We start from the raw sequence: 26,145 nt of genomic DNA on the forward strand, positions 1-26,145 counted from the left end.
AAACTCCTGCACAGACATAGGCCTCGGTTTAAGTTGTTCACAACAGTCTTGATGAGGTGGTGTGCTGCAGTCAGAAGCTCCTGAATCAGGAAAAGGTGTATAACTTCATACCAGTGGCATACACCTATGCGTGTGCCTCACTACAAATCCTACTCCAGTTCGTGCTACAGTAAGGTGTGTGACAAAGCAAATGCTGCCACTGATCATGAATTTGACAAGTGGCGATTGCCACATTATCATCGCACCCCAACTCCACCTACATTGTCGAACTTGAGCAAAAATGGTGTAAGAACACCAAAAATTGCTAAATTATAGCATAGCATCGAGTTGCAACAACATTTTGCAACTTTTCAAAGATTTTATATTAGAATAGTGGTATTTAAGGAGTCGAGCTAATATACTGTAGATAAATGACAACTTACTGAATGCGCTTTATTTAAAGAACTTAGAGGGATCTTGTGACATCCAGATTCCCTACATAAGTAAGTGCAGAACAAGAGGGAGGAGATAATTAGCATCCAGAGCATGTGTCTGTCACAGGTAATGTCATCTTTGAAAGGAAAAAGCGTTTTAATCACAGGTTCCCTCTAAGACTTTAAGCTTACTATTGTGGCGAGCAGTCTAAAGGAATTTAGGCTCCAAATCGTTCAGACTTATGTTTTGTATGCCAGTCTAAAGGACGGGTGTGCAGTAATAAGATGTGCCAATTCATGGTGCACCCCAGCTCTTCCCATTTTGGCGGAGAAGTCCAAAAATGATATAGAAGCTTCTAAAAGTCACAAAAAATGTTCATGATTTTTCAAACTATTTTTACACCGGCTTTCTGGTGTAAATACTTTGATGAATCTGGGCCTTAAGCGGGCTTTACACGCTACGACATCGCTAATGCGGAGTCGTTGGGGTCACGGAATTCGTGACGCACATCCGGCCGCATTAGCGATGCCGTTGCGTGTGACACCGATAAGCGATTTTGCATCGTTGTAAAAACGTGCAAAATCGCTAATCGGCGACATGGGGGTCCATTCTCAAATCTCGTTACTGCAGCAGTAACGAGGTTGTTCCTCGTTCCTGCGGCAGCACACATCGCTGCGTGTGACACCGCAGGAACGAGGAAGCTCCCCTTACCTGCCTCCCGGCCGCTATGCGGAAGGAAGGAGGTGGGCGGGATGTTACGTCCCGCTCATCTCCGCCCCTCCGCTGCTATTGGGCGGCGGTTCAGTGACGTTTCAGTGACGCCGCACGGACCGCCCCCTTAGAAAGGAGGCGGATCGCCGGTCACAGCGACGTCGCCGGACAGGTAAGTATGTGTGACGGCTGTGGGCGATGTTGTGTGGCACGGGCAGCGATATGCCCATGTCGCGCAACAGATGGGGGCGGCTACCCACACTAGCGATATCGGGACCGATATCGCAGTGTGTAAAGTAGCCTTTAGACTGTAAGTAAGAGATAGTTACAGTATTTATAACTGTTTATTGTAGATTGTAAAATAATTATCATATACCTGTAGCTTGTAAAAAAGTGTTGGCGTTGCAATGCTACTATATGTGGCTAACGTGGAAACTTCTTTTGGTCAAATAATGTCAGTTAGTCAATAGAGTATGAATGATGGTCGGGACTGAGGATTAATTCTGACAAGTCTTCATTAATGCCGGTGGATCCCCTGCCCAGTCTACAGATTATTGAAAGAGCTCAACTACAGGAGGTTGAACAGTGTAAATACCTTGGTCCAAACCCAAAAGATTATATAATTCTAAACATAAACCTCTTATTAGATAACTTTATAGTTAAAATTAATGCATATTGTAAATTACAACTATCAGTCATAGGAAGAGGAACCTCATTAAAATGATTTTGATGCCGCAACTGCTCTACTTGTTGCATAACTCGCCATGGTGGATAGCACCCCTTGCCTTTCGGAAAATCCAAACACTGTTTAAGGAGCTTATGTGGGGCAAAAGGAACACAAGAATCAAACTATTGACACTACAAAATGGAAGGACTGGCTATACCAGATCCATAGATTTATTTTTTGGCACCTCAGTTGCAACCTTTCCAGTGCTGGAAACAGATGGAAAATATGAGTAAGGGGGGTCAATTGGTGATGTCTGTTAAAAAGTGGCCCTTGCCAGTGTATGCGCTGGATGTGAACTCAGGGTCTGTAGATAAAGAAAACAGACTAACGCTGGCAGTGATGTATAAAGTGTGGGATAGGGGAAAGAGGTTGTGGGGAATCAATGGTTATACTAAGTATTGACTGTTATGGGGTAACACTCATCTACAAAAATTTAACAACTTAAAGGGTTTTAAAGGGTGGCAGGAAAAAGGACTACAAACGTTGACACAACTATTGGAAAACAGTGAACTTAAAAGTTTTGATAAGTTAAGGCAGGTATATGCACTTTCTAAGACTAAGTTCACACAAGGTGGCTTTTGCTGCATTTTTGGTGCATTTTTGAGGTCACAAAGATGCATCAAAATGCATGCATTTCCTTCTCCCAGCAAAGATTATGAGATTTTGATTTTGCTGTCCACACTGGGCATCTTTTGTTGCTTGCATCTTGGCTGCGTTTTTTAAGATGCAGCATGTCAATTGTTTTTGCGTTTTTACCACATTTTTGAGCCCTCCGGTCAATAGATTTTACTTAAAAAAAAGCAATAAAAATGCATCAAAAACGTATTGCACTTTTGCCGCGGTGCATTAGTGGTGCATTTTAAGATGCACTCAAGATGCACTGACAAAAAAGATGCCGCGTGTGAACATAGCCAACAGTTGCTTCTTCTAATATCTGCAGCTAAGGCACGCGTATCAGACGTAGTTTCAAGAAACCGCACCTACACTACAAAAGAGTCTTGCGGTGCATATAATCACCTTGGCAAGTTACACTAGGGGTCTCATTTCTAGAACGTAACCGCACTTGTTGCAATCTCGCATGGAGGAACATCTTATGATAGTAAAATCAAAGTGGGAATTGGATGTAGGCCCAATCTCTGAAGAACAGTGAAAGGAGATTATAGAACTCATTCCCAGACTGTCTCTAGGCGAAGCACAAAAGCGCTCACAAATTTACCAACTGCATAGAGTATATAGAACGCTACAATTTCTGTGCAAAATTGGTGTTAGGTGAAGTGCGGAATGCCCTAGGTGTGGAATGAGCGATGCGCATTTAATGCCCATTATCTGCGAGTGTGGCAGGCTGGCGTGTGTTCTGGAATGACATATTGTCTTTTTTGGAGAGGGTGTTTGGAGGGGGTGTTCCTGCAGATCCAAAGGCCTGTATTTTTAGAGTATCTGGGAGATCGTGAATCAACATTGGCAATCGGTATTTCCAGAGTGCTATATCAGGTGCATAAACTTAAGGGTACTTTACACGCTGCGATATCGCTATCGATATCGCTAGCGAGCGTACCCGCCCCTGTCGGTTGTGCGTTACGGGCAAATCTCTGCCCGTGGCACACAACATCGCTTACACCCATCACACGGATTTACCTTCCCTGCGACGACGCTGTGGCCGGCGAACTGCCTTCTTTCTAAGGGGGCGGTTCGGGTGGCATCACAGCGACGTCACATGGCAGCCGTCCAATAGAAGCGGAGGGGTGGAGATGAGCGGGCGGAATATTCTGCCCACCTCCTTCCTCATTGCCGGCGGCCGCAGGTACGATGTAGTTCCTCATTCCTGCGGTGTCACACATAGCGATGTGTGCTGCCGCAGGAACAACCTGCATCCTGCAACAGCAACAATATTCGGGAAAGGAACGAGTCATCGATCAATGATAAAGTGAGTAATTTTGATCATTAACGGGCGTTCCTGCGTTTCACACGCAACAAAGTCGCTAACGAGGCCGGATGTCCACCACGAATTCCGTGACCCCAACGACATCTCGTTAGCAAAGTTGTTGCATGTAAAGCGGCCTTTAGAGTGCTACACTGGTTGGACCCTAAGTGCGTGTGCACACGTTGTGTTTCTTGTAGTGTTTTTATGCAGCATTTTTTCTTGAAGATTTTCACAAATCTACAAGGATATTCTTCCGCCAGCAAAGTCACTGAAAATCCTGAAGTGTTGTACACACTTTCAGGATATTTCCTTGCCGATTTCCTTGCAGCATGTCAATTCTTTCTGCATTTTTTCCTGTGTTTTCGCTATTGAAAACAATGAAAAAATTACGTTAAAAAATGCATAAAAAATGGGCAACAACGCACGTATTTGCTGCAGCACTTTTCCTGCCAGAACATGCAGATATGGTTGCAGAATCTCTGCAACCAAATGTGCAACGTTTGCACATATTCTAACCCTACATCAATAAATTAATTAATCAATAAGCTAAATAGTGTCATATGGTTGGAGAGAGTGGTGTACAGGAAGAGGAAAGCTCTTGAAAAATTTGTTGATCTATGGGAACCATGGTTGGACGTACCAGGGCTGCCTTCTGGTGTGTTATTAAGGGATAGGATTCTACAACTGTTGATGTGGTAATTGGTGGGTGTCATGTACTATTCCAAGAGGTAAGGATTTGTAAAGAGTAATACAAGCTAAAAGATCATATTAAGTAAGAGTAACACTCGGTTTGCTCTCTCTATGTTATATTCTTCTAACCAGATGTACTCTGTAACAAGGTGGCATTTGGTATTTCTGTAGGGGGGTGGATGGGGAGTTGTAAGTTAATAATAAGTTGGAAAGAAAGACAAGCAATCTGTATATTTCTGGAAAACGAAAAGTTTATTTTATTATTTGTATTGCTTATACAGAGGATGTTTACCTGTGAAATGTAGTATATGAAAGTATGAAAATGCTAAATAGTATACCAAGTTAATTTTTGTAACAAAAGTTGCTTTGAAATTCTCTTTTCTTGTATGAATATATTACATTTAATAAAAAAGATCTGATTTAAAAAAAAAGTCTTGGTACAAAAATAAGGTTACCATAATCGAAAGATGTAAAGATGTAAAGTTAAGCGGGCTTTACACGCTACGATATCATTAATGAAATATCGTCAGGGTCACGGTGTTTGTGACGCACATCCGGCTTCATTAACGATATCGAAGTGTGTGACACTTATGTGCAACCTTAAACGATCGCTAAAGCGGCCAAAATCGTTTGCCGCAGAGAGGTCGTCCTGAAACAAAAAAATCATTTTCTGTTTATATTAATGATGTTGTTCGTCGTTCCTGTGGCAGGAATGAGGAACATCTCCTTATCTGCCTCCACCGGCAATGCGTAAGGAAGGAGGTGGGCGGGATGTTACGTCCCGCTTGTCTCCGCCCCTCCGCTTCTATTGGCCGCCTGCCTTTGTGACGTCGTTGTGACGCCGCACGAGCCGCCCCCTTAGAAAGGAGGCGGTTCGCCGGCCAGAGCGACGTCGCAGAGCAGGTATGTGAGTGTGACGCTGCCGTAGTGATAATGTTCGCATCGGCAGCGATCACACAATATCGCACGTACAACGGGGGCGGGTGCTATCTCGCTCGACATCGCTAACCGATGCTAGCAATGTCGCACTGTGTAAACCCCGCTTAAGCCTTTTTGCCCCTGAACTGTCCTCACTTAAATAGTAATTCTACTGCAGTTGAAGCAAACTGGGACATTACTGGTTGACAAACTATAGTAGTTTGGCAGTATATTCCCTAGGAAATAAGCTATGCCACATGGCTGATAGAGAAGTAGCCTTGCAGAAAACCGTTTTTTAACCCTCAGGCACTGGCATTTACAGAGAATTCATCATGAAAAAGAAACAAATCAATTTCAAAATTTTTAAGTTTTACACAATTGAAATACTATGTCCCAAGAATGACAAAAGTATTTTAGGAGTGATACCTTTATAGGTTAACCAGAATTTTTTTCTGGCTAACACGGTACCACAATATTACCCTGTACTGCACATTGTAAGTTTTACACACACACACCCACACACACACACCCACACACACCCACACACACACACACACCCACACACACACACACACCCACACACACACACACATATATTTTATGATTTTAAACGTTTTATGAAATATTCAGCTTTTAAACATTGGGGGATCAACTATTGACATTTGACATGAAAGCAAGTTATACTGCTAGCTCTCATTGACCACTGTATAAATGTGGCAGGATCTCCTCGTGTGTATCTCATGTCATTCATACCATTTCCTTCTGGGAGTTTGCAAAAGGTGTGGGAAAGATAAAGTTTAGGATCACAGTGCAGCCTCTCCCCACCGTGCAATATAACCTTGTAGTAAATAAGGTTGTCAGTTCCCCCATTCTTTTTTGGGTTTTGTTTACAGTATACAATGAATAAAAAAAATCACCTGATATAATGTCTCTCCAGGGCAGTATGATTATTGCAATACCAGACTTGCATAGATTTTTTTTTTTTTTCATTTTTCCATCACTGGAGATGTGTAGGAGTTGTTTTGTTTGTGGTGCTCTGCTCTTTTAGTTGATATCATTTGGGGGTGCATAAGATGTTTTGATCTTTTTTTATTGCATTTTTTTAGGAAGGTGTGACTGAAAACTACGACTCTGGCATGTTGATGATTTTTCTGTTTATGGCATGTACAGATACCAACTATGGTTATTTTTATATTTATTTTTTTATTTTCTATTGGATAGAGGATAGGATGATTCAATTTTTTTAGATTCTTTTATTGTTTTAAAAAAATATTTATTTTTTGTTTTACTTCATTTTTTTAGTCCTTTTAGGGGACTTGAACCCATTCCTTAACTTTACTTCATTTGGTGATCCAATGGTGAGAATAGATTGGGCAGTCGGCAATTCTACTACTAATGCCAGGCCTGTACTTACTGCTTAAATAAGACTTCTATGCAATGATACCAACTATATATATTTTTAATTTAATTCCTATTTCTTTATTTTAATGGGGGAGAAGGTGTGGTGATTCAATTTTTTTTTACCTTTTTAATTTATTTTTTTGCTTTACTTTTTAGTCCCTTTTGGGGACTTGAACTTCATCCTCAATTGAAAGTCTGAGGCACAAAAACTCGCAGGGCATCGAAAGTCAATAAGAGGTGAAGGACAAGAATTCCCTCTTCCAGGATAATCCAAAAAAATCCTAAACCTTATTGTAGAAAAAAATCTAAAAAGTTGCAGCTAAAACACAGTGAAGGAGGGCAAACGCATTTCAGACAACATCTCTAATCATTGCATATGATCATTAGAGTGATTAAAGATGCTGTTTACAATAAAATTTGTGATTTTATTCGATTATCCAGGAAGCTGGATTTTTTGTTCTTCATTTCTCATCCTTAATTTTGCTTCACTTGACTTCATCCAGCAGTCAGAACATGGTGGGCAGTCTGCCATTGCATGACTAATACCAGGTTGCCCAACCTGTTCTTAATGCTGAAAGAAGACTTTTATGGTTTCAACAATACCAATTATGTTACTTTTTAAACTTTTTATATTTTTAATGAGAAACAAGGAGGGTTTCAATGTTATATATATATATATATATATATATATATATATATATATATATATATATACTGTGTTTCAGTTTTGGCGTGTACCGTGAAGAAGGCGGTTTTCACTGCCGAAACACGTTGTCCTTGATGCATTTGCCCTGCATTTACTTTATGTCCTCAGCTCTGTCATATTTTTTAAAAAGTTTTATGCCACCTGCATTTCCCGATTCTTTGCTGAATCTCTCCTATTTTCTGTAGATATATATATATATATATATATATATATATATATATATATATATATATATATACACATACATGTTTTACTCTACTTTTATACTGATGTTCCAGACTAATTTAGCGATATACCACTAAATACCAAAATACGCCTAAAATATACCTTTTATTCATAAATGTTTAAAAACGTGATAGTGTATAATAAAATCATAACAACTAGCACATGCCACCGTATGGTAGGGCGAGAGAATAAACAGTTCTCCCTCACTCCATGCACCATACACAGAGCTGTAATCTTAGATATATCATACGTGTGCGATGCACAACACACTAAAGGGAAACTTGGTACAACATCATCCCCTTATACCACAGTTTTTCCCTTATATCCACAGCCTGTACAAAACAGTGACTCACCCAGTATACAGCATTAATCAATCACTGTCAACCACCCACCGTCAGGGAAGCCCAAATAAGTAAAAGGAACAATCTCACCACGGTATCGGTGTTGTTATGGGGTCAAATCCTCCTACTGTGGTCACTGTTTAAACATCAGATAAGTGGGTCATTTCTGGGTCCCCCGGTTTTTTTTCCCAGGTACTCCATAGGATCCAGTTCTCAACCACCTCTGACTCAATAAATCGCTCCACTCTCAACGCGTTTCCCTTCTCATCAGGAGAGCGGTGTATATGGATACAGAGAGTGTCCTCACACCAATGGACACATGCTATTAAAAAAGAACGGTAATCAGTCTCAAAAACATTTCTACAATAATAATGGGCTGGCGGTGTTCCCCTATAGCCTACTTACCGCGATTATGGCCTCCTCCGTGTACCGACCTACACAGCCATATCACGTATGCTAAATCGCGGGTATTTAAAGCCGCCGCCGCTATGGCGTGTGACGTCACTTCCGTCTGAACCAGCACGTGACCGGAAGTTGCGTGCGCCACCCGATGACGCGTGCGCGTCACCATAACGCATGGTGGAACGCATCCCATTGCGCTTGCGCAGTCGCCATGGGAGCGTTCACTCCCCGCATATACTCAAATTTATTTAACCCCATCACTCCTGAATGGGTAAAAGGTGCCAGGTTTAAGGGGCAGCTCCCTCAACTACCATGCAATTATGGAAACCCGCCGCAGTGTGTAACCACCAAACGGCAGGCGGGTAGTCCAGATAAATACAGCATAAGCTTTTAGGGCAAGGAAAACCTCATTTCTGCGGTAAAAAAACAAAGGCAAAGTAAAGCCCCCCAGAAAAAGAAATTGATTGTACAAATCAGTGCACACCCCAAAAGCTACTTCAAAACAATTACAAAGACGTCATTCATTATAATTAAAAATGGGACAAGGATCATCTTTCCCTCCAGACCGTTTTTGGCGAAGGCCCTACCGGGGCAAAAAATGATAGGGGGAGAAAAAGAACCCTTCACCATGCTAACTATTAGTCTCAAAACACTAGTCCCAACTTTCTCCTACCTATCATGTGGGGGTCGGCACCCTAAAAGGACGGTGATTGGCGCCCCCACTCGGCCGGCGACTGGCCCTCCTACTCACTAGGCCTACACACTATATACAAAGGGTGCAAAGGACAGTGTTTCATTCAAGCCCCTTGGTTTTGTAGTGCCCAGCCAGTAGATCCATTTAGTTTCTTGTCTCAAGATCCTATTGTCCCAATCCCCCCCCCCTTGGTGGTACTGGTATCACATCAATTCCCTGGAAGGAGATAAATTTAGGGTCACCCTGGTGTTCATCATTAATGTGCCGTGCCAGAGAGGTATCATTTTTTAATCTGATGTCCCGGAGGTGTTCTCCTATTCTTCTTCTCAGCTCCCTCTTGGTTTTTCCTACATATTCCTTGTTACATCTGCATGTAGCTTTGTAAATGACTCCTCTAGATTTACAATTGATGAAGTTCTTAATTTCATATTCTTTATTCATCACGTTCGAAAAGAAATGCTTACCAGTTTTTATAAAATTACAGGCTAAGCAGTTACCACATCTAAAGCACCCATTCACCTCACTTGGAAGCCATGTTTTTTTCAAGCTGTTATTCTTGGGGGTAGCAAAGTGGCTATGTACCAATCTTTCTTTTATCGAGCGCGCCTTTTTATAGGTAACCGATGGATAGTCTGTTAGAAGTGGAGCTATGTCCTCATCCATTTTCAAAATGGACCAATGTTTTTTAGTATGTTACGTACCTCCTCTGCGCCATTGTTGTAAGTTGTGATGAACCTGATGGGTTCCTCTTTTTTATCCTCTACTGATGAAGTACTCAGAATCTTATTTCTCTCTCTACACCTTACTTCTGAAAATGCCTGATTAATAACCTTGCTGGGGTATCCTCTATCTTTTAGGCGATCACTAGAAAAAGCCCCTCCTCCGAGCAATTCCTCTTCAATCTTAAAAACTGCCCCTTTGGGATACCTTTTTTAAGGCTCGTGGGATGCCCGCTCTCCCATCGCAACAAAGAATTCGTCGCGGTGGGTTTTCGGTATGTGCTTGTGACAATCTCACCGCCTTCATTTTTTTCTATCAATACATCCAAAAACGGCAGTTTTTTACTATTCACCTCAAAAGTGAACCTAAGGCCCAAGTTGTTATCATTAAGTATCGAAACCATCTCCGAGAGTTCAGTCTCTGACCCTCTCCACAGCATGAAAACGTCGTCGATAAAGCGACACCATAAGAGAATTTTGTCTCTATCAATCATAGACTCCTCTCCGAACACCACAGTCTCCTCCCACCAGCCCAGGGTTAAATTTGCGTAGGATGGGGCACTAGGACTCCCCATCGCAGTCCCCCTGAGCTGGTGGAAGAAGGATCCCCCAAACAGAAATGTATTACATTTCAGGCCATAATCCAACAATTCCAACACAAATTGGTTGTGGTGTACAAACTGCCTACCCCTTTTTTTTAGAAAGTATTCAATTGCTCTTAGCCCTACACTATGTTCAATAGATGAGTATAGGGATTCAACATCTATACTAACTAGTAAGGTGTCATCATCAATCGTCACGTCTTCCAGTTTTCTCAAAAGATCAGTGGTGTCTCTTAGATATGAGTCTAAGGCCAAAACAAAGGGTCTCAGAATTTTATCAATATAGAGACCTGAGTTCTGAGTAATACTGCCTATCCCCGACACAATGGGTCTCCCCTTTAGGGGTTCAAGACCCTTGTGAATCTTGGGTAGACAGTAAAACGTGGGGATAATCGGGAAGGACGGAAGCATGAAATCAAATTCGGTTTTATCAATCAGATTATCAGTTATGGCTCTAGAGAGAATATCCTTCAGCCGTCCAAGGTATTCACCTGTGGGATTTTCCCTGACTCTCTCATAGCCATTCTTGTCACTTAGGATCTTAAGACACATCTCTTCATACTGGCTGACATCCATTAAAACAATGTTGCCCCCTTTATCTGATTGTTTAACCACGATCTCATTGTTCCTTTCCAAACCCAACAAACAATCCATCTCAACCTTGGTCAAATTGTATCTCTTCCTGTGTGTAATAATTAGTGATTCCAGATCTCTAGTCACCAAGTTACAAAAAACGTCAATTGATGTTGTTTCATTCGCAGTGGGTGGCATCTTCTTGCTCTTAAGTTTTAGGTCCGTAAATGGGCCCTTTCCCTCAACATTCGGATTAGGGTCTTCTAGACTGAATAATAACCTTACATCATCTAATATCTCTAAAGGAATGCCCTGTTCTTTACAGATTTTTTTATTTTCATTACAAAAGAACTTTTTCCACCTTAGCTTTCTCACAAAGAGATTAAGGTCCTTAATGGCCTCAAAAAGGTTGAAATCAGAGGTAGGTACAAAAGATAGCCCTTTACTCAGTACCGTCATTTCGGAGGATGACAGTACTTTTTTAGATAAGTTTATGATCTGAGCGGCTCCACCTGGGGGAATCCCCCTCCTCCCTGGTTCTTTTTGCTCCGCAGAAAATGTCCCTGCTCTAAAAAATGGCCTGGGTTATATGCACCCCTGTTCTGGTACCTACCTCTCCCCTTGAATTTATTTTTACGATTTCTCCCAACTCCCTCAGTATCTGAGAAATCTGTATCTGTTGAGGTACCTTCTGTTTCACTAGGTTTACTGAACCTTTGTCCTGGAAAGCTATAGGCCTTATTTTCTCTAAAGTCCTGGACGTCTCTTATGTAAAATTTATGTTTTTTTTCTTTTAAATGGTACTGATGTTTTTCAATGACGTTCTGTAATGTAGTTTCCTTTATAGCAAAATCTGTCTCCCCACTAAATTTCCTCGTAATTTCTGTTTGCTCTTTCAATAGGGCATCTAGATTGCTCAAGTTCTTTTTTTCTTCCTCCAATAATAAGGTCATTAGTTTCAGTGAGCACTCTGTCACCTCCCTTTGCCAGCTGGTAATTAACTCGGAGTTCTTATACCTGTAATTAGGAGTCAGTGATATCCTTAAATTTCTCGGGACGATGTTCCAGACTACAGAAATTGTGATGGTAGTTGCATCTATACAGTAAACTTTACCAGAGTTCTGCTTTGTCAGTGTCGTTGCCTCAGCCAAGTGCAGTAGGTGTGATGATTTGATTTCTGCACTCTGCAGTCATTGAAAAAAAAACTGTCAAAACTGGCTGCTGTGCTCTGTATATTTTAGCTAAAAGGGGAAGAGAGCAGTAGCCAGTGATAAAATCATCTTGTCTTGTATTTTGCAGAGGCAGCAGTTATATTGACATAGCAGAGCTCAGTTAGTGTACAGAGCACAGCAGCTGAAATTATTTGACTGCTGCTCTCTGATCACTGTAATTAGAAGTGACAGCAGGTCAGGCTGTATTGTACTACTATAAGGCAGCCTGGTATTGTACTACTATGTCACCGCTATTTACAGTTAGCAGAGCACAGCAGTCGATGACCAGGACGTTAGCCTGGCATTAGTAGTGCAATGCTAAGCTGGCCAACCAGTTCTCACCTTCACTGTTTCGCTGCCCTGGTGCCATGACTTATTATCACTGCGGATTCCCAGAAGTCCAGAACTGCCCTCCTCACCGCTGTCCTTCAGCCTGGACCTGAAGTCACTGCGCACCGCCAAACACTGCAAGTAGTTGTAGCAGTGATAAAGGAAAACTGCAGCTCAGCGCATAGCGCTGGGCTACAATTAAAATGGTGACCTACAATCAAACCTCCATGTAAAGCACGTATATTGTGTTATGATTATGCACATTTTTTTAATGGCTTGACAAAGGCCCTGTGTTGCTCCCCCCCAGCTGTGAACTGCGCAAGAAATGGAGCATGCACAGTTCACAGCTGATCTAGTCACAGCATAGGAGAAAGGGTCCGACACAAACACCAGACTCCCATGGCCGCTGCTGTATTTGCTGTTTGTGTTGTGCTCTGACACATCAGCAAATAAAATATCAGGCGAAAAAATAATATATAGCAACAATCTCTTTAATACTGTTATAAATATACATAATCACACAATTAAAAATCAGTGATTAAAAAAAGATTCTGTAAATCCTCTTGCCATTAAAAATACTGAAGTGTAGATAGACTCCTTTTAAGTCAAAAATGGTACATCAGGGCCAGCTGCTATTTGTTTGAACCGGCTCCATTAAATATAAGTCATGACACTAAAAAAAAACAGTTAGTCATCATTAGGGCAAATAGAAAAGTTTGAAAAAGTAGTCATTAATTATATAGAATGTAATATTAATGTAGAAGAAGATGTTCATGTAGATAGTAAAGAAAAAAGTGTAATATAAATGTGTCGCCCTGGACAAGCCAGGGGACACAGGTAACAACACACACACACCCACCCCCAGCAGTTCACACAGACAACCCCAGTGAGACCTGGTTTCTTCCTTGGGCTCAGACAGACACACCAGGTGGGCGGAGTCAGGAGATGGAGACGCCCACCGAGGAGTTTAGCTGGCCTGAGGGAGGAAGCAGGCCCAGACAAGTTCAGGAGTGAAGGAGAGAGGAAGTCTGCAGAGAGGCAGACGCAGACTGGGGCCTAGGTTGGAGCCTAGGGCCCCTGTGCAGAAAGTCAGGCAGACGGTAGTGGCCGTCTGCAGGGAGCCGGGGAGCCAGTTGGTGGAACCGCCGGTAGCCGGGGCTGGGCGGTGGCCCCCCGGTACTGAATCGGGGAGCCAGCTGGAAACCGAAGAGCAGGAAGAGTGTGCACAGAGGCGAAGGAAAGGACTTACACTAACAACCTGGGGTCAGGGGAAAAACACCGCAGCCGCCTGTTGGACCCGTCCATCCAGCCGTTTGTTTCAGCAGAGACTCTGTGTGCTTCATTGGGCTGAGTGAGTACCACCGTGCCGTGCGGCACAGCGCTGTCCCCGCGCCCCTGCACCTCTACAGGCCCCATAGCCCGCCTGTCCACCATCCAACACCACATCACTGGGCCCCGGGATCACCAACCCCTACCCACGGAGGGGCAAAACAACAACTGGCTGCTCCATACCATCACTCCCGGGATCCCCAGCCAGAGCAGCGGTGGTGTACACATAATCACCACAACCGTGGGTGGCGTCACGGACAATAAACAATCCCCACAACCAAACCCCTTTCACTCACGGGCGAGGAGCGCCGCTAGAGTCCCCGGGATCCGGTACCATCGCTCAAGCCACCGAGCAGCAGCAGGCCGCGGCAGCAGCGGCAGCCGGACCCGAGCAGTGGGAGAGCGCGGCGTCCCCTCCTCCGCCCGTGACATAAATGCCAAAAATGTAGCTGCAAATATGTGTGTGTGTGTGTGTGTGTGTGTGTGTGTGTGTGTGTGTGTGTGTATATATATATATATATATAGCAAAAAGGAGGAGGGGCTGCATGGGGGCTCAGGGAGAGTGTCTCTGAGGTAGTTGCCCGTGGCAACTGAGACGTAGAGTCTGTCTGACTAGAGTTTCCAAGAGTTGGCTAGTTGGTCTGCTGCTGATGAAAGGAAAAAAGGGTCAGTTTAATGTTGGACAATCGGGCCTGTGTCTGAGTGGTCTTTGAGCTGGGAGGAAACCAACAAATATGAAACATACAGGATGACGGGGGATGCCGACCATCAACACAAAAAAAGGAGATACCCCAAAAGATTTGTGACAAATGATTTTTAGTGGTACATTCAGCGAGAGGAAGGAAAGAGGACCACTCTTCTTGATTATCAGATGCATAACAACAAATGGTATGGAAGTTACAGCTGAGAGTAACTGTACAGGTGTCACGGGTGTGTCACGGGTGACAGACAGTCATGTGGTTTCTGGCAATAGAAGGTCACAGCGTTTGGCGGCACAAAATTCTCCCTTACTTTCTATTGTTCCTGCTGTTAGTATTCATTGTACTAGATAGCGTTCCTGCTGGGTTTTTCTCTTCCACTTTAGCACCCAGCGGAGCTTGGCTTACGTCCATTCGCTGATTATCAGTGTTCCCCTTGTGCTTAAATACTCCCATCTTCCCTGGACTTGTGCTGGTGATATTATTCAGTTCTTTCAAGCCATGGGTGCAAGTAGGTGGCTTGAAGCCATCTGGGGTATCGTTGCTGAAACTTTGCTGAACTTCTACCTGAGTCATCTGTGGATAAGTGTGTCGCCCTGGGCAAGCCAGGGGACACAGGTCACACACCACCACACCCTACATCCCAGTTAGGAACACCAAAGCTAACCAAAAATCCTTGTTGCCTTCCTCCAGAGGCTGATGATACACACCAGGGGGTGGGCCAGGCGGTTGGCTCCGCCCACCGAGGAGTTCACAGCTCTGGAGGCGGGAAGAACCAGGCAGTCCAGTGAGGGACATGAAAGAGTAAACAGCAAGATTAGCCCAGGCAGGGCTAGAGTAAACAGCTAAGTGAAAGTGAAGGAAGAAAAGTGGTAAAGGAGGAAAGCAAGAGTGGTGACAGGAAAGAAAGAGTGTGCAAAGCCTGAAGTAGTCCAGCTGTGTGCAGGACAGGTCAGCAAGGTCAGCAACGGCGGTGACTGTCTGGAGTGGGACCGTTTGGAAGTTCCTGGAAGGCCCGCGGACGGGTAGTGGCCCGGCGGTCTGGAGCAGTGTACCAAAGGACAGTCAGCACCAGGGCAGGGGCCTCTCGGACCCCGGCAAGGCTAGGAGTCGCCATAATTTGCCAAATCCGTCAGTGAAGGGGACGTAGATCCCTCAACAACCAAGTCCCGATAGAAGGCAACAGTCCAACCATTTTAGGAGAAGCACCGCCACCGCCAGGGCACCAGCTTCTCAGGGCCAGTGCCTGCGGGCAAAGAGTAGAGCTCCTCCGGTCCAGCTTGAAGCCGGGGAGCGGGTTACCGGTGGGGACCCATCGCAACCAATACAGAAACAAAGGTGCAAGGAAAAGGGACATCACCGTCACCTACTGGGAGAGCAAGTGCAGCCGTCCGTGGGAACCATCTTTCCAGCCGTGTGGTTTACCGTAAAACTGTGTCAACGTCTCAGGCTGAGTGAGTACTACAGTGCCGCAAGGCACAGCGCTGCCCCCGCGTCCCTGCTCCCACCAGGCCCTGCACCTTCCACACCATCACCGGGCCCCGGGATCACCAACCCCTACCCACGGAGGGGCAACACAACACCTGGCTGCTCCGCATCACCATCCCCGGGATCCCCATATTGAGCAGCGGTGGTGAAATCACCACAACCGTGGGTGGCGTCACGAACAATAAACAATCCCCACACCCAACAATCCCCTTTCACTCACGGGCGAGGAGTGCCGCTCGAGAACCCCTGGGATCCGGCCTACAGCTCGAGCCACCATTGAGCAGCGGCCGCCGGACCCGAGCAGAAGGGGGTGAGTGTAGTGTGCTGACACCCTCCTCCCCGCCCGCGACATAAGTAGTTAATGCACTTTCCCCTGTGTGTCTTGTGTCTTCTTTAGTGTCAAGTGGGATTCACGAAGAGCTCATCCCATTCATTCCCTATTTAGGGTCCTGCATTAGGGATACCTAGAGTCAGGTATCCAGCTCAGCGCATAGTTGAGGAACTTATCTAGGGTGGTGAGGGACTCCAGGGACCAGCGGTAGGTTTCCTCAGGGGTCACCATCTCCCACTTCCCTAGATGCAGAGTTCCCTTTCCCTTTCCTTTCGCTTGGTACTCCCATGTACCTAGTGTGAAAATGGGTGAGCATATTTATGCCCGTGCATGGACTGTTTACTTTTTTTCTCTGATGCCAGAGAAAGGCTGTGTTATTTTGCCAGTAGTTTATGCTGTTTCAATATACTACCCTTTTTGACTATGCTAGCTGATGCTAGAAGCGATACACAGTATATGGTAGGTGTGAAAAAATGCTGCAAAGCAAGAATGAGTTCGGAAATAGACGTGTTAATAGTTTATTTTTATCAATTAATTAGATGCAGTGAATGAACAAAAGAGAAATCTTAAATCAAATCTATATTATGGTGTGATCACCCTTTGCCTTCAGCAAAGCATCAAAACATTAATTCTTCTCTCTACACGTTCACAGTTTTTGAAGGAACTCAGCCGGGAGGTTGTTCCAAACATCTCTGAGAATCCTCTACAGATCTTCTGTGGATGTATGATTATGCAAATCCTTTTGTTTCCGAGAAAGGCTTGATGATGTTGAGATTTGGGCTCTGTGGGGCCACATCATCACTTTCAGGACTCCTTGTTCTTCTTTTCAATTAAAATAGTTCTTAATGACATTGCTGTATATTTCGGGTCGTTGTCGTACGCAGAATAAATTTAGAGCCAATCAGATGCCTCCCTAAAGTTTTTGCATGATGGATAAATAGTTGCCTAAAATTCTCAACATTAGGGACAACAAAAATAGGCAACATTGAGGACTGTAGATGCAGTAGTCGTAGAAGACATTGTGCAGCAGATAAAAGAAACATCATGCTTACTTTTCTTTGAAATTGTAAGATGTCCATCAGTGCCATCTGTCCTAGATATATGCATCTACTGTTTAGAGAAGTCTGGCCAGGAGTGGTCTTCATTAAAAACTGCACTGAGGATAGTTTTTAATGACCTGAACTATGCGTTTAAAGGCGTAATCTTTTTGCAGAGTAAATTTGGAGCCAACCAGATCCATCATTGATGGTATTTCATGATGGATAAGTATCTCCCTGTATTTCTCAGCATTGATGACTCCATTAATTCTCCCCCATCTCCATTTGCTGAAAACTGCCTTCTGTTATTACCAAATATTTGATCAATCCAGAGCACCTGCTGTAATTTTTCTGTACTCTAGCTCCTATGTTTTCATGCATAATTGAGTCACCATATTTGGCTTTTGCCTGTTATCTACACACAGTCATATGAAAAAGTTTGGGCAACCACCGACCAATTCAATGAAGAAAAAACAAAAAGCCAGCACCAAATGTGCACTTCAGTTCTACTATTCATATGTGAGGCCGTATGGCACATTTTATAAAAATATTTTAGTGTATGACTGCCTCAAATGAGATTTGCCGTGACGTGGCGAGGCAGCTCAACAAATTGCAATTTTTTGCCAAAAATCTCAAAATTTTTATAATAAGCACAGTTTGGAATGTTTAGTGCTGAAGTGCACATTTGGTGCTGGCTTTTTGTTTATTCTTCATTGAATTGGTCGGTGGTTGACCTCCACCTTGCTATGCACCCCAATTTGGGATGTATTCCATCTGGCTAGATTTTGGCGGTTGGTGACTGTTCACATTAAGTCATCAGGCTTTGTCCACAGGCTATTTACTTCATGCAGCATTTGCTTGGACCTGTCCCACCCACAGCCATGACTCAGTCATGGGTACGGGATTGAAATAGACCAGGTGAGTGCTGCTAAGAGCAGTTCTACTATTCATATGTGAGGCTGTATGGCACATTTTATAAAAATATTTTAGTGTAGGACTGCCTCAAATGAGATTTGCCGTGACGTGGCGAGGCAGCTCAAGAAATTGCAATTTTTTGCCAAAAATCTCAAAATTTTTATAATAAGTACAGTTTGGAATGTTTTGTGCTGAAGTGCACATTTGGTGCTGGCTTTTTGTTTTTTCAACTCTAATATTTTGCCTGGATGTAAACCTCTTGGCTTTTGAATGGATGGACTGACATCATTTCATAGTCTTCTAACTGTCATGGCACTTACATAATGCAGCTTGGCAAATATTTTGTCTGAGAGTCCACTATCGATGAGCTGGTTAATGCGGGGGTTGATGTTAGCTATGAATTGACAGCTGCCATCAAGCCCAGGGGTTATTAATGTTTGAGCATCTATTAGAGACCCCACTATTACTTACCTGGTGAGTGTACAGTTATAGAAACACACACAGGAAACAAATAGTTTATTTGAATAAAGACTTCCCCAACACTCTCTCGTTTACCAATTTATTAATTAAAAAAACCTCAAAGTTCTGATGTAATCCAATGGTGTAATGTCCCACGACGCCAATCAAATCCTATGGAGCCTCTGTCTGACCGTGAGAAATTCCAGGTTTGCCACTGAACGCAAATGGCATATGGAGCCTTGTTCTGAAAATGTTCTAAGAATCTAGCTCCATAGGAATCGATGAGCATCATGGGGCATTACACCATTGGATTATGGTGGAACTTTGAGGATTTCTTTTAATTAATAAATTGGTGAATGAGGGAGTGTGGGGGAATCTTTATCCAAATTAACTTTTTTCAGTGTGTTTTTTTAACTGTACACTTGCTGGGTCAGTAATGGGCGTGTTTGATAGACGTCTATCCATTACTACCCCCCCCCCCTCCCCCCCGGGCTTGATGCCAGCTGCAAATTCATTTAGGTCAATCGGGAAGAGCCAGACAAAGCACCAGAATTGGCGCATATAATGGCTGCGCCACTTCTGGGATGGCTGTGGGCTGCTATTTTTAGGTTGGGAAGGGCCAAATAACTATGGGCCTTCCCAGCCTGATAATACCAACCTCCAGCTGTCTGCTTTACCTTGGCTGCTTATTAAAAATAAGGGCACCTCAAGTTATTAAATAAACAGTTTTAAAAAAGCTGTGTGGGATCCCCTCTATTTTTGATAACCAGCCAAGGTAAAGCAGACAGCTGAGGGCTGCAGCATCCAGCTATCTGCTTTACCTGCACTGTTTATCAAAAATATGTGGGACCACATATAATTTGTTTTATTTATTTTCTATCTAAATTTGTTTTCAGGGCAATTCTCCTGCTCTTACCTCCATTTTGCTTTCTTTTGCAAACCCAAACCATTACTACAATACGTTTACAGCCATTTTACAGCTTCAAAGTTTGAGTTCCCATTGATTTGGGGCTCAGAGGCAGGGGTCAAGTTCAAGTCAAGTCCCAAACCAAACTTTTAACTAAAGTCTGGCTGAACCTGGAAAAAAACAAACATCCACAAGTTCGCTCATCCCTAAATATGAGTTAAACAACAAATGTATCCAACACAATAGATGCAAACACAGATTATTGAATGAATCAGCAAGGAAACCTCCATGAAAGGAAAAAAATGGTGCAATGAATACAATAATGATAAAGCATACAGAAATGTATGTAATGTGTGCAAAAAAGCAGAGTAAAAATTACTAAATAAAAAAAATAGGTACACATAATAGAGTATTTGGATTGGCAGTGCCAAAAAGGTAAAAAGTTCCTGGAAAAAAAAGCTATAAAAAAGGTAAAATAGGATGAACGCTAAAGTATTAACAGTTCACCAACCATACACACTTGAGACGTGTTTCACAAATGTTTAGTTCGGGTAACATCATGACAAAGCCTACACGAGGTAATGTCAAGCTGGTCCCACTCCTGGGATTATGGTATGAAGTTGCACAATGTACGGTACCTGGACCCCTCTAGTCTCCATTCTGGATACACTCACAGCTCAATGTTCATGGAACCATTTGTACAATCATTTTTCCAAAGTGTCCCAAGAGTAATTTTTCAACATGACAATGCCAGGTCACATTTTGCTTGTGTTAATGGGAGCAGCTAGCATGGCTTAAATGTGCCACCATGGTCCGCAACCTCTCCAAACTTGTCTCCTGCTGACCACATGTGGAACGTCATTAGTCAGAAATTGCAAGAGAGCTGTCAGCAGCGGATCTTGATGATTTGCCCAAGTGCATTCAACGTGGCAGAACATCACTTAGACAACCAGTGATAACCTCATTGATAGTATGCCAAGGTATATAAATGCATGTATTTCTACATGTGGTTCTTACCCTTGATCACCTACACATCAACATTAAAATTGAAACACCAAGAAAGAAAAGTTGTGGAATTATAGAAATAACAAATCAGAGTCTTCATCAGGATAATAATGTTATCAGCAGCACATCTCCTGTTTAAGCCAAGCAATGTGCTGCCGAGAACAATGCTTTTTGTTCCGGAATAAACAATCCAATCAATGGATGAATGTGAAGCATTTTGCTCATTTATTGGGTGATTACCGACATGTTTACACCTGTAAACTCTTGTCTGCACTGCCAGTATTTATGAATGTGAATGCCACACTTGACACGCACAAACATAAACGTGACCAACATTGTACATTACACACATTAAAATGTAACACACACTATGTTACACACATATCAGTATAGATCATACATTAGATCAGTATATAACACATATCACATGCTTGTACACATATATACACTACAGTTCAAAAGTTTCGGGCCACCCAGGCAATTTTGTCTTTTCCTTGAAAAATCATACTTTTATTTATCAAATGAGTTGCATAATGAATAGAAAATATAGTTCAGACATTGACGAGGTTAGAAATAATGATTTTTACTTGAAATAATAATTTTCTCCTTCAAACTTTGCTTTCGGCACAGAATGCTCCTTTGCAGAAATTCCAGCTTTGTAGACCTTTGGCATTCTAGCTGTCAGTTTGCTGAGGTAATCTGGAGATATTTCCCCCCATGCTTCCCCCCTTCCACAAGTTGGATTGGCTTGATGGGCACTTTTTGCGTACCATACGGTTAAGCTGCTCACACAATAGCTCAATAGGGTTCAGATCTGGTGTATGGGCTGGCCACTCCATTACAGATAGAATACCAGCTGCCTGCTTCTTCCCTAAATAGTTCATGTATAATTTGGAGGTGTGCTTTGGGTCATTGTCCTGTTGTAGGATGAAATTGGCTCCAACCAAACGCGCTGTGCACAGGGTATGGCATGGCGTTGTAAAATGGAGTGATAGCCTTCCTTATTCAAAATACCTTTTACCTTGTACAAATCTCCCACTTTACCAGCACCAAAGCAACCCCAGACAATCACATTACCTCCACCATGCTTAACAGATGGCGTCAGGCACTTTACTAGCATCTTTTCAGTAGTTCTGCATCTCACAAATGTTCTTCTGTGTGATCCAAACACCTCAAACCTCGATTCGTCTGTCCATAACACTTTTTTCCAATCTTCCTCTGTCCAATGTCTGTTTTCTTTTGCCCTAATTAATCTTTTCCTTTTATTAGCCAGTCTCAGATATGGCTTTTTCTTTGCCGCGCTGCCCTGAAGGTCAGCATCCCGGAGTCTCCTCTTCACTGTAGACATTGACACTGGCGTTTTGCGGGTACTATTTAGAGACGCTGCCAGTTGAGGACTTGTGAGACGTCGATGTCTCAAACTAGAGACTCTAATGTATTTGTCTTGTTGCTCAGTTGTGCAGCGCGGCCTCTCACTTTTCTTTCTACTCTGCTTAGAACCTGTTTGTGCTCTCCTCTAAAGGGATTAGTACACATTGTTGTAGGAAAACTTCAGTTTCTTGGCAATTTCTCACATGGGATATCCTTCATTTCTCTTTTTCTGGCCATTTTGAGAGTTTAATGAAAATCAACAAATGTAATGCTCCAGATTTTCAACTAACTCAAAGGAAGGTCAGTTTCATAGCTTCTCTAATCAGCAAAACTGTTTTCAGCTGTGCTAACATACTTGCACTAGGGTTATCAAGGGATTTCTAAACATCCATTAGCCTTCTAACACAGTTAGCAAACACTGGAGTGGTGGTTGTTGGAAATGGCCTCTATACACCTATGTAGCTATTGCATTCAAAACCAGACGTTTTCAGCTAAAATAGTCATTTACCACATTAACAATGTATAGAGTGTATTTCTGTTTAATTTAATGTTACCTGCATTGAAAAAAAATGTGCTTTTCTTTCAAAAATAGGGAAATATCTAAGTCACCCTAAACTTTTGAAGTGTAGTGTATATACACATAGAACACAAGATATGTATATACGTATAGCACACACACACACATATATATATATATATATATATATATATATATATATATATATATATATATATATATATATATATATATATATATATATATATATATATATATATATACACACATACACACACACAGCACATACACACAAATATGTACAGCATATACAAGTAGAACATAAAATATTTATATACACATAGCGTACGTATATGTATATGTATACACATGAGATACACATATATGTACATGCATATAGCATTCTAAGGCCATGTGCCCACGGGATTTACCAGATTAATCTGCAGGTTCTAGCATGTACCGGCACTCCCCATGTTATCCTATGGGACATGGGGAGTGTCTGTGTCCACGCTGCGGAAAGTGCGGCTGCGGAATCTCCTGCGGAGATCCCTCAGCCGCACCTAACTGCATGTCAATTATTCATGCGGATTTACTTGCGGAGATCCCGGCCCTCTGCTATGGAGATAGAGGCCTGGACGTCCGCAGGTAAATCGCGTGAAAGTCTGCATGTTTCCCGCAGCTATTCCGCTGGAAACTTGCAGCTAAAAATAGCTGCAGATGCCGGCGGGCAGCTGCGGGAAACATGCGGCCGTACTTGCGAATATATCCGCAGGTACGAACGCCCGTGGGCACATGGCCTTATACTCACACAGACACACACACACGTACATACACATCTGTATGTATTGCTGGATAAGTAGATTCTGGAGGTTGTTAAACAATAAATAATATTTAAAAACCTACCTGAATATAGGAAAACGTGTATGAAGCAAGCAGTAAAAACCCAAGGCAAAGTACTGGACTCTGTCAAGACAAAATAAAAACAATTTACTGACCTCTCTTAAAGAAAGGAAAGAAAGAAAGAAAGAAAGAAAGAAAGATTAAAAAAGTTACTATTTAATACATTAAAGAACCCCTCCAGTGCATGCTGGGATACATAAACAGATACATGCTAGTATACTCATCAGGCAACTGTTATCAGTGACGTTTGTTTTGGCCACTAAACTGGACTCTGCTCTCTCTCTATCCTTGCTGCATGCTCTCCTTTTCAAGGTGCACTGACAATGCACTCTCTTGCCGACACTTTACTTCTCATTAGGCCTGGTGAGGGAGTGCACTGTCACTGTGCATTCAAAGATTTATATAGTACTGTGAACAAAGAAGCCCATACTGAGAAATGCATCAGAATTTACAAACAACGCATTGTAAGTTAAGCAGGGACTAAGGCAGTCCCTCAAACAGATGGATGTCACTGATGACGCTTAGTTTCAGGGTGGTAATGCAGTTGTGGCAGTGACTGAAGCCCCAGATCCTTGACAACATCTTGTTGAGTATCCCAGCATACACTGGGGGTTCTCAAGTGAAACATCAGAATGTAAGTAAAATTAAAAAAGAAGCTAGAGTACAGAAGCAGAGAGGGAACTGTAGGGAATTTTTATTTGAAGTATATTAGAAAAAAATATTGGATTAAGGAATAAGGATAGGGTAAGGGTTTATAAAACTGATAGGCATTTAGGATGAAATTTACATTTAAGACCACATGTATTATAATCAAATCTTTAAAAGGTTACCAAAAAATGTATTCCCTATCCATGGCATAAGGTATAACTTACTGATCTCTGGAGGCCTAGAGATTGGGGCTTTGAAAGTCCAAGAAATAAATCTCTGGCGTTCCCAGTGGTTAGACCTCCAGCAATCTGCAAGTTATTCTCTATGCCATTGATAGGGAATACATTGATTTTTTGGGAATTACCCTTAAAAGGGAATCTTTCAGAAGGTTTTTGCCACCTCATCTGAGAGCAGCATGATTTAGGCAAAGAGACTCTCAATCCAATAATGTATCACTTAGATTACTGGGTGCAGCTGTTCAAACAGAATGTTTAGATTTAGCCATATTGTAGATCTCAGAGAGCTGTTCCCACCCAAACCAGACTCTCAATAGAGATTGTACATTAACAGTGAGGTGTTAATCATAGGAGGGGCTGTGCCTGACTGCCATGAGAGTGGCACTGTAATCCAGCAATCATCATCACTAGGTGATAAAGCCTTTAGTTTAAGTAAACAACAGCACACAGCCTGATAAGAGAGGCATGGTATATTTTTGTTTTTAACCCTTACAGCATGCTGTCCTCAGATTACATAGCAATACCCTGCTGACAGATTGCCTTTAAGAATACATATTGAATTTGAGATTTGGCTTTCGATCTTAAAAAAAAAAATCTAAAAAGAAATATGGAATATTTTATATAAAGGTAAAATGTTCGAAATATGAAAAATGCTACCAATTGTTTAAATAAAGATTGTGCCTTACAGGAATGATGGATGAGTTAATGCATTATGCATCTCCACTGCAATCAGCTCTAATCTCTTACACACATTGGCTAGAAATACTGTAGCAGTTGGTCACTTCAGAACAGAATATCTTACAAAGCCGATGATAGATTTGTAAATGCAGCCCATCAAGATTATATCCAGTCACAAGGATAAAGTGTTCATAAATTGGTGAATATATAAACTCTCATTTTTAAACTTAGCTGACTTCCAGAACATTATTAGTCTTTATAGCAAAAAGTAAAACTTCTTCGATTCAAATTTGAAGTATTCCAGGTTGCATCTGATATGAAAACATTATAATTCTTTGGAATAAATTAATTCAGTTGATTTTACGTCAGACAATATATTATGGAATATCACAGGGAGTATAAAGAAATTAAAAGTTTGCCTAATTTCTTAGGTTTGGTCACTAGGTCTCCAATGAGCAGGGGAGATATATTCATGAGGATGTCGCTATAATCAGTTAATCATTCAGATCATATTAAAAAAAAAGTTTCTTTTCCCAAATTATAAGATTATTTCCACTTAGAGGAGACGGACAACAGTTAAACTCACCATGACTAAAGGGCAGAACCAGTGTTTGCTTTAGGGTGACACACAATTGGCTGAGCTGTTGTCTTTTTAAAGAACATTAGTCGTGGTCCAAAGGTCATATGTGACGCTGTATCCTCCAGTGATAAACTCAATTTACGTAAGGATTCCATGCGCCATCTGCTGGATTAAGAAGGATTGCTATGGGGGAAGATCAGACGAAGGATAAAAATCTCACTGTATTTATGGAAATAGAAAGGGGTCAGTTTCCCAGTTCAGGTCAATTTAGGGTATATTATTATCTTCAGTTAAGAAAAAATAATTCAATAATAGAAAAACTGTTAAAGGGAACCAACCAACAGGGATTAATATATATAGTAAAGCCAGTGCTATACTGGTGTTAGGATGCTGAATGTAAGCATAGCTTTTATTCAGAGGTTAGATGTTTTATTTCAGAAATATGTGCAAGTAAAGTTCCA

The 26,145-nt window shown here is 42.2% G+C and overlaps 1 protein-coding gene across 1 annotated transcript in view; it reads right to left on the reverse strand.

The window, feature by feature from the left end:
- LOC142295032 (bifunctional protein GlmU-like) overlaps window positions 1-25,776 on the reverse strand; it is a 186,315-nt gene extending 160,539 nt beyond the window's left edge. Inside the window, exons 1-2 of the mRNA XM_075338101.1 lie at window positions 25,691-25,776; window positions 23,546-23,605 (exon numbers count right to left, since the gene is read on the reverse strand). Coding sequence (XP_075194216.1) covers window positions 23,546-23,605; window positions 25,691-25,693 — 63 coding nt within the window. The 5' untranslated portion in view covers window positions 25,694-25,776. The remainder of the gene's footprint in view (window positions 1-23,545; window positions 23,606-25,690) is intronic.
- Window positions 25,777-26,145: the final 369 nt, after the last annotated feature.

This window comes from Anomaloglossus baeobatrachus, chromosome 3, assembly GCF_048569485.1.
Source record: "Anomaloglossus baeobatrachus isolate aAnoBae1 chromosome 3, aAnoBae1.hap1, whole genome shotgun sequence".
In the NCBI taxonomy this organism is placed as follows: domain Eukaryota; kingdom Metazoa; phylum Chordata; class Amphibia; order Anura; family Aromobatidae; genus Anomaloglossus; species Anomaloglossus baeobatrachus.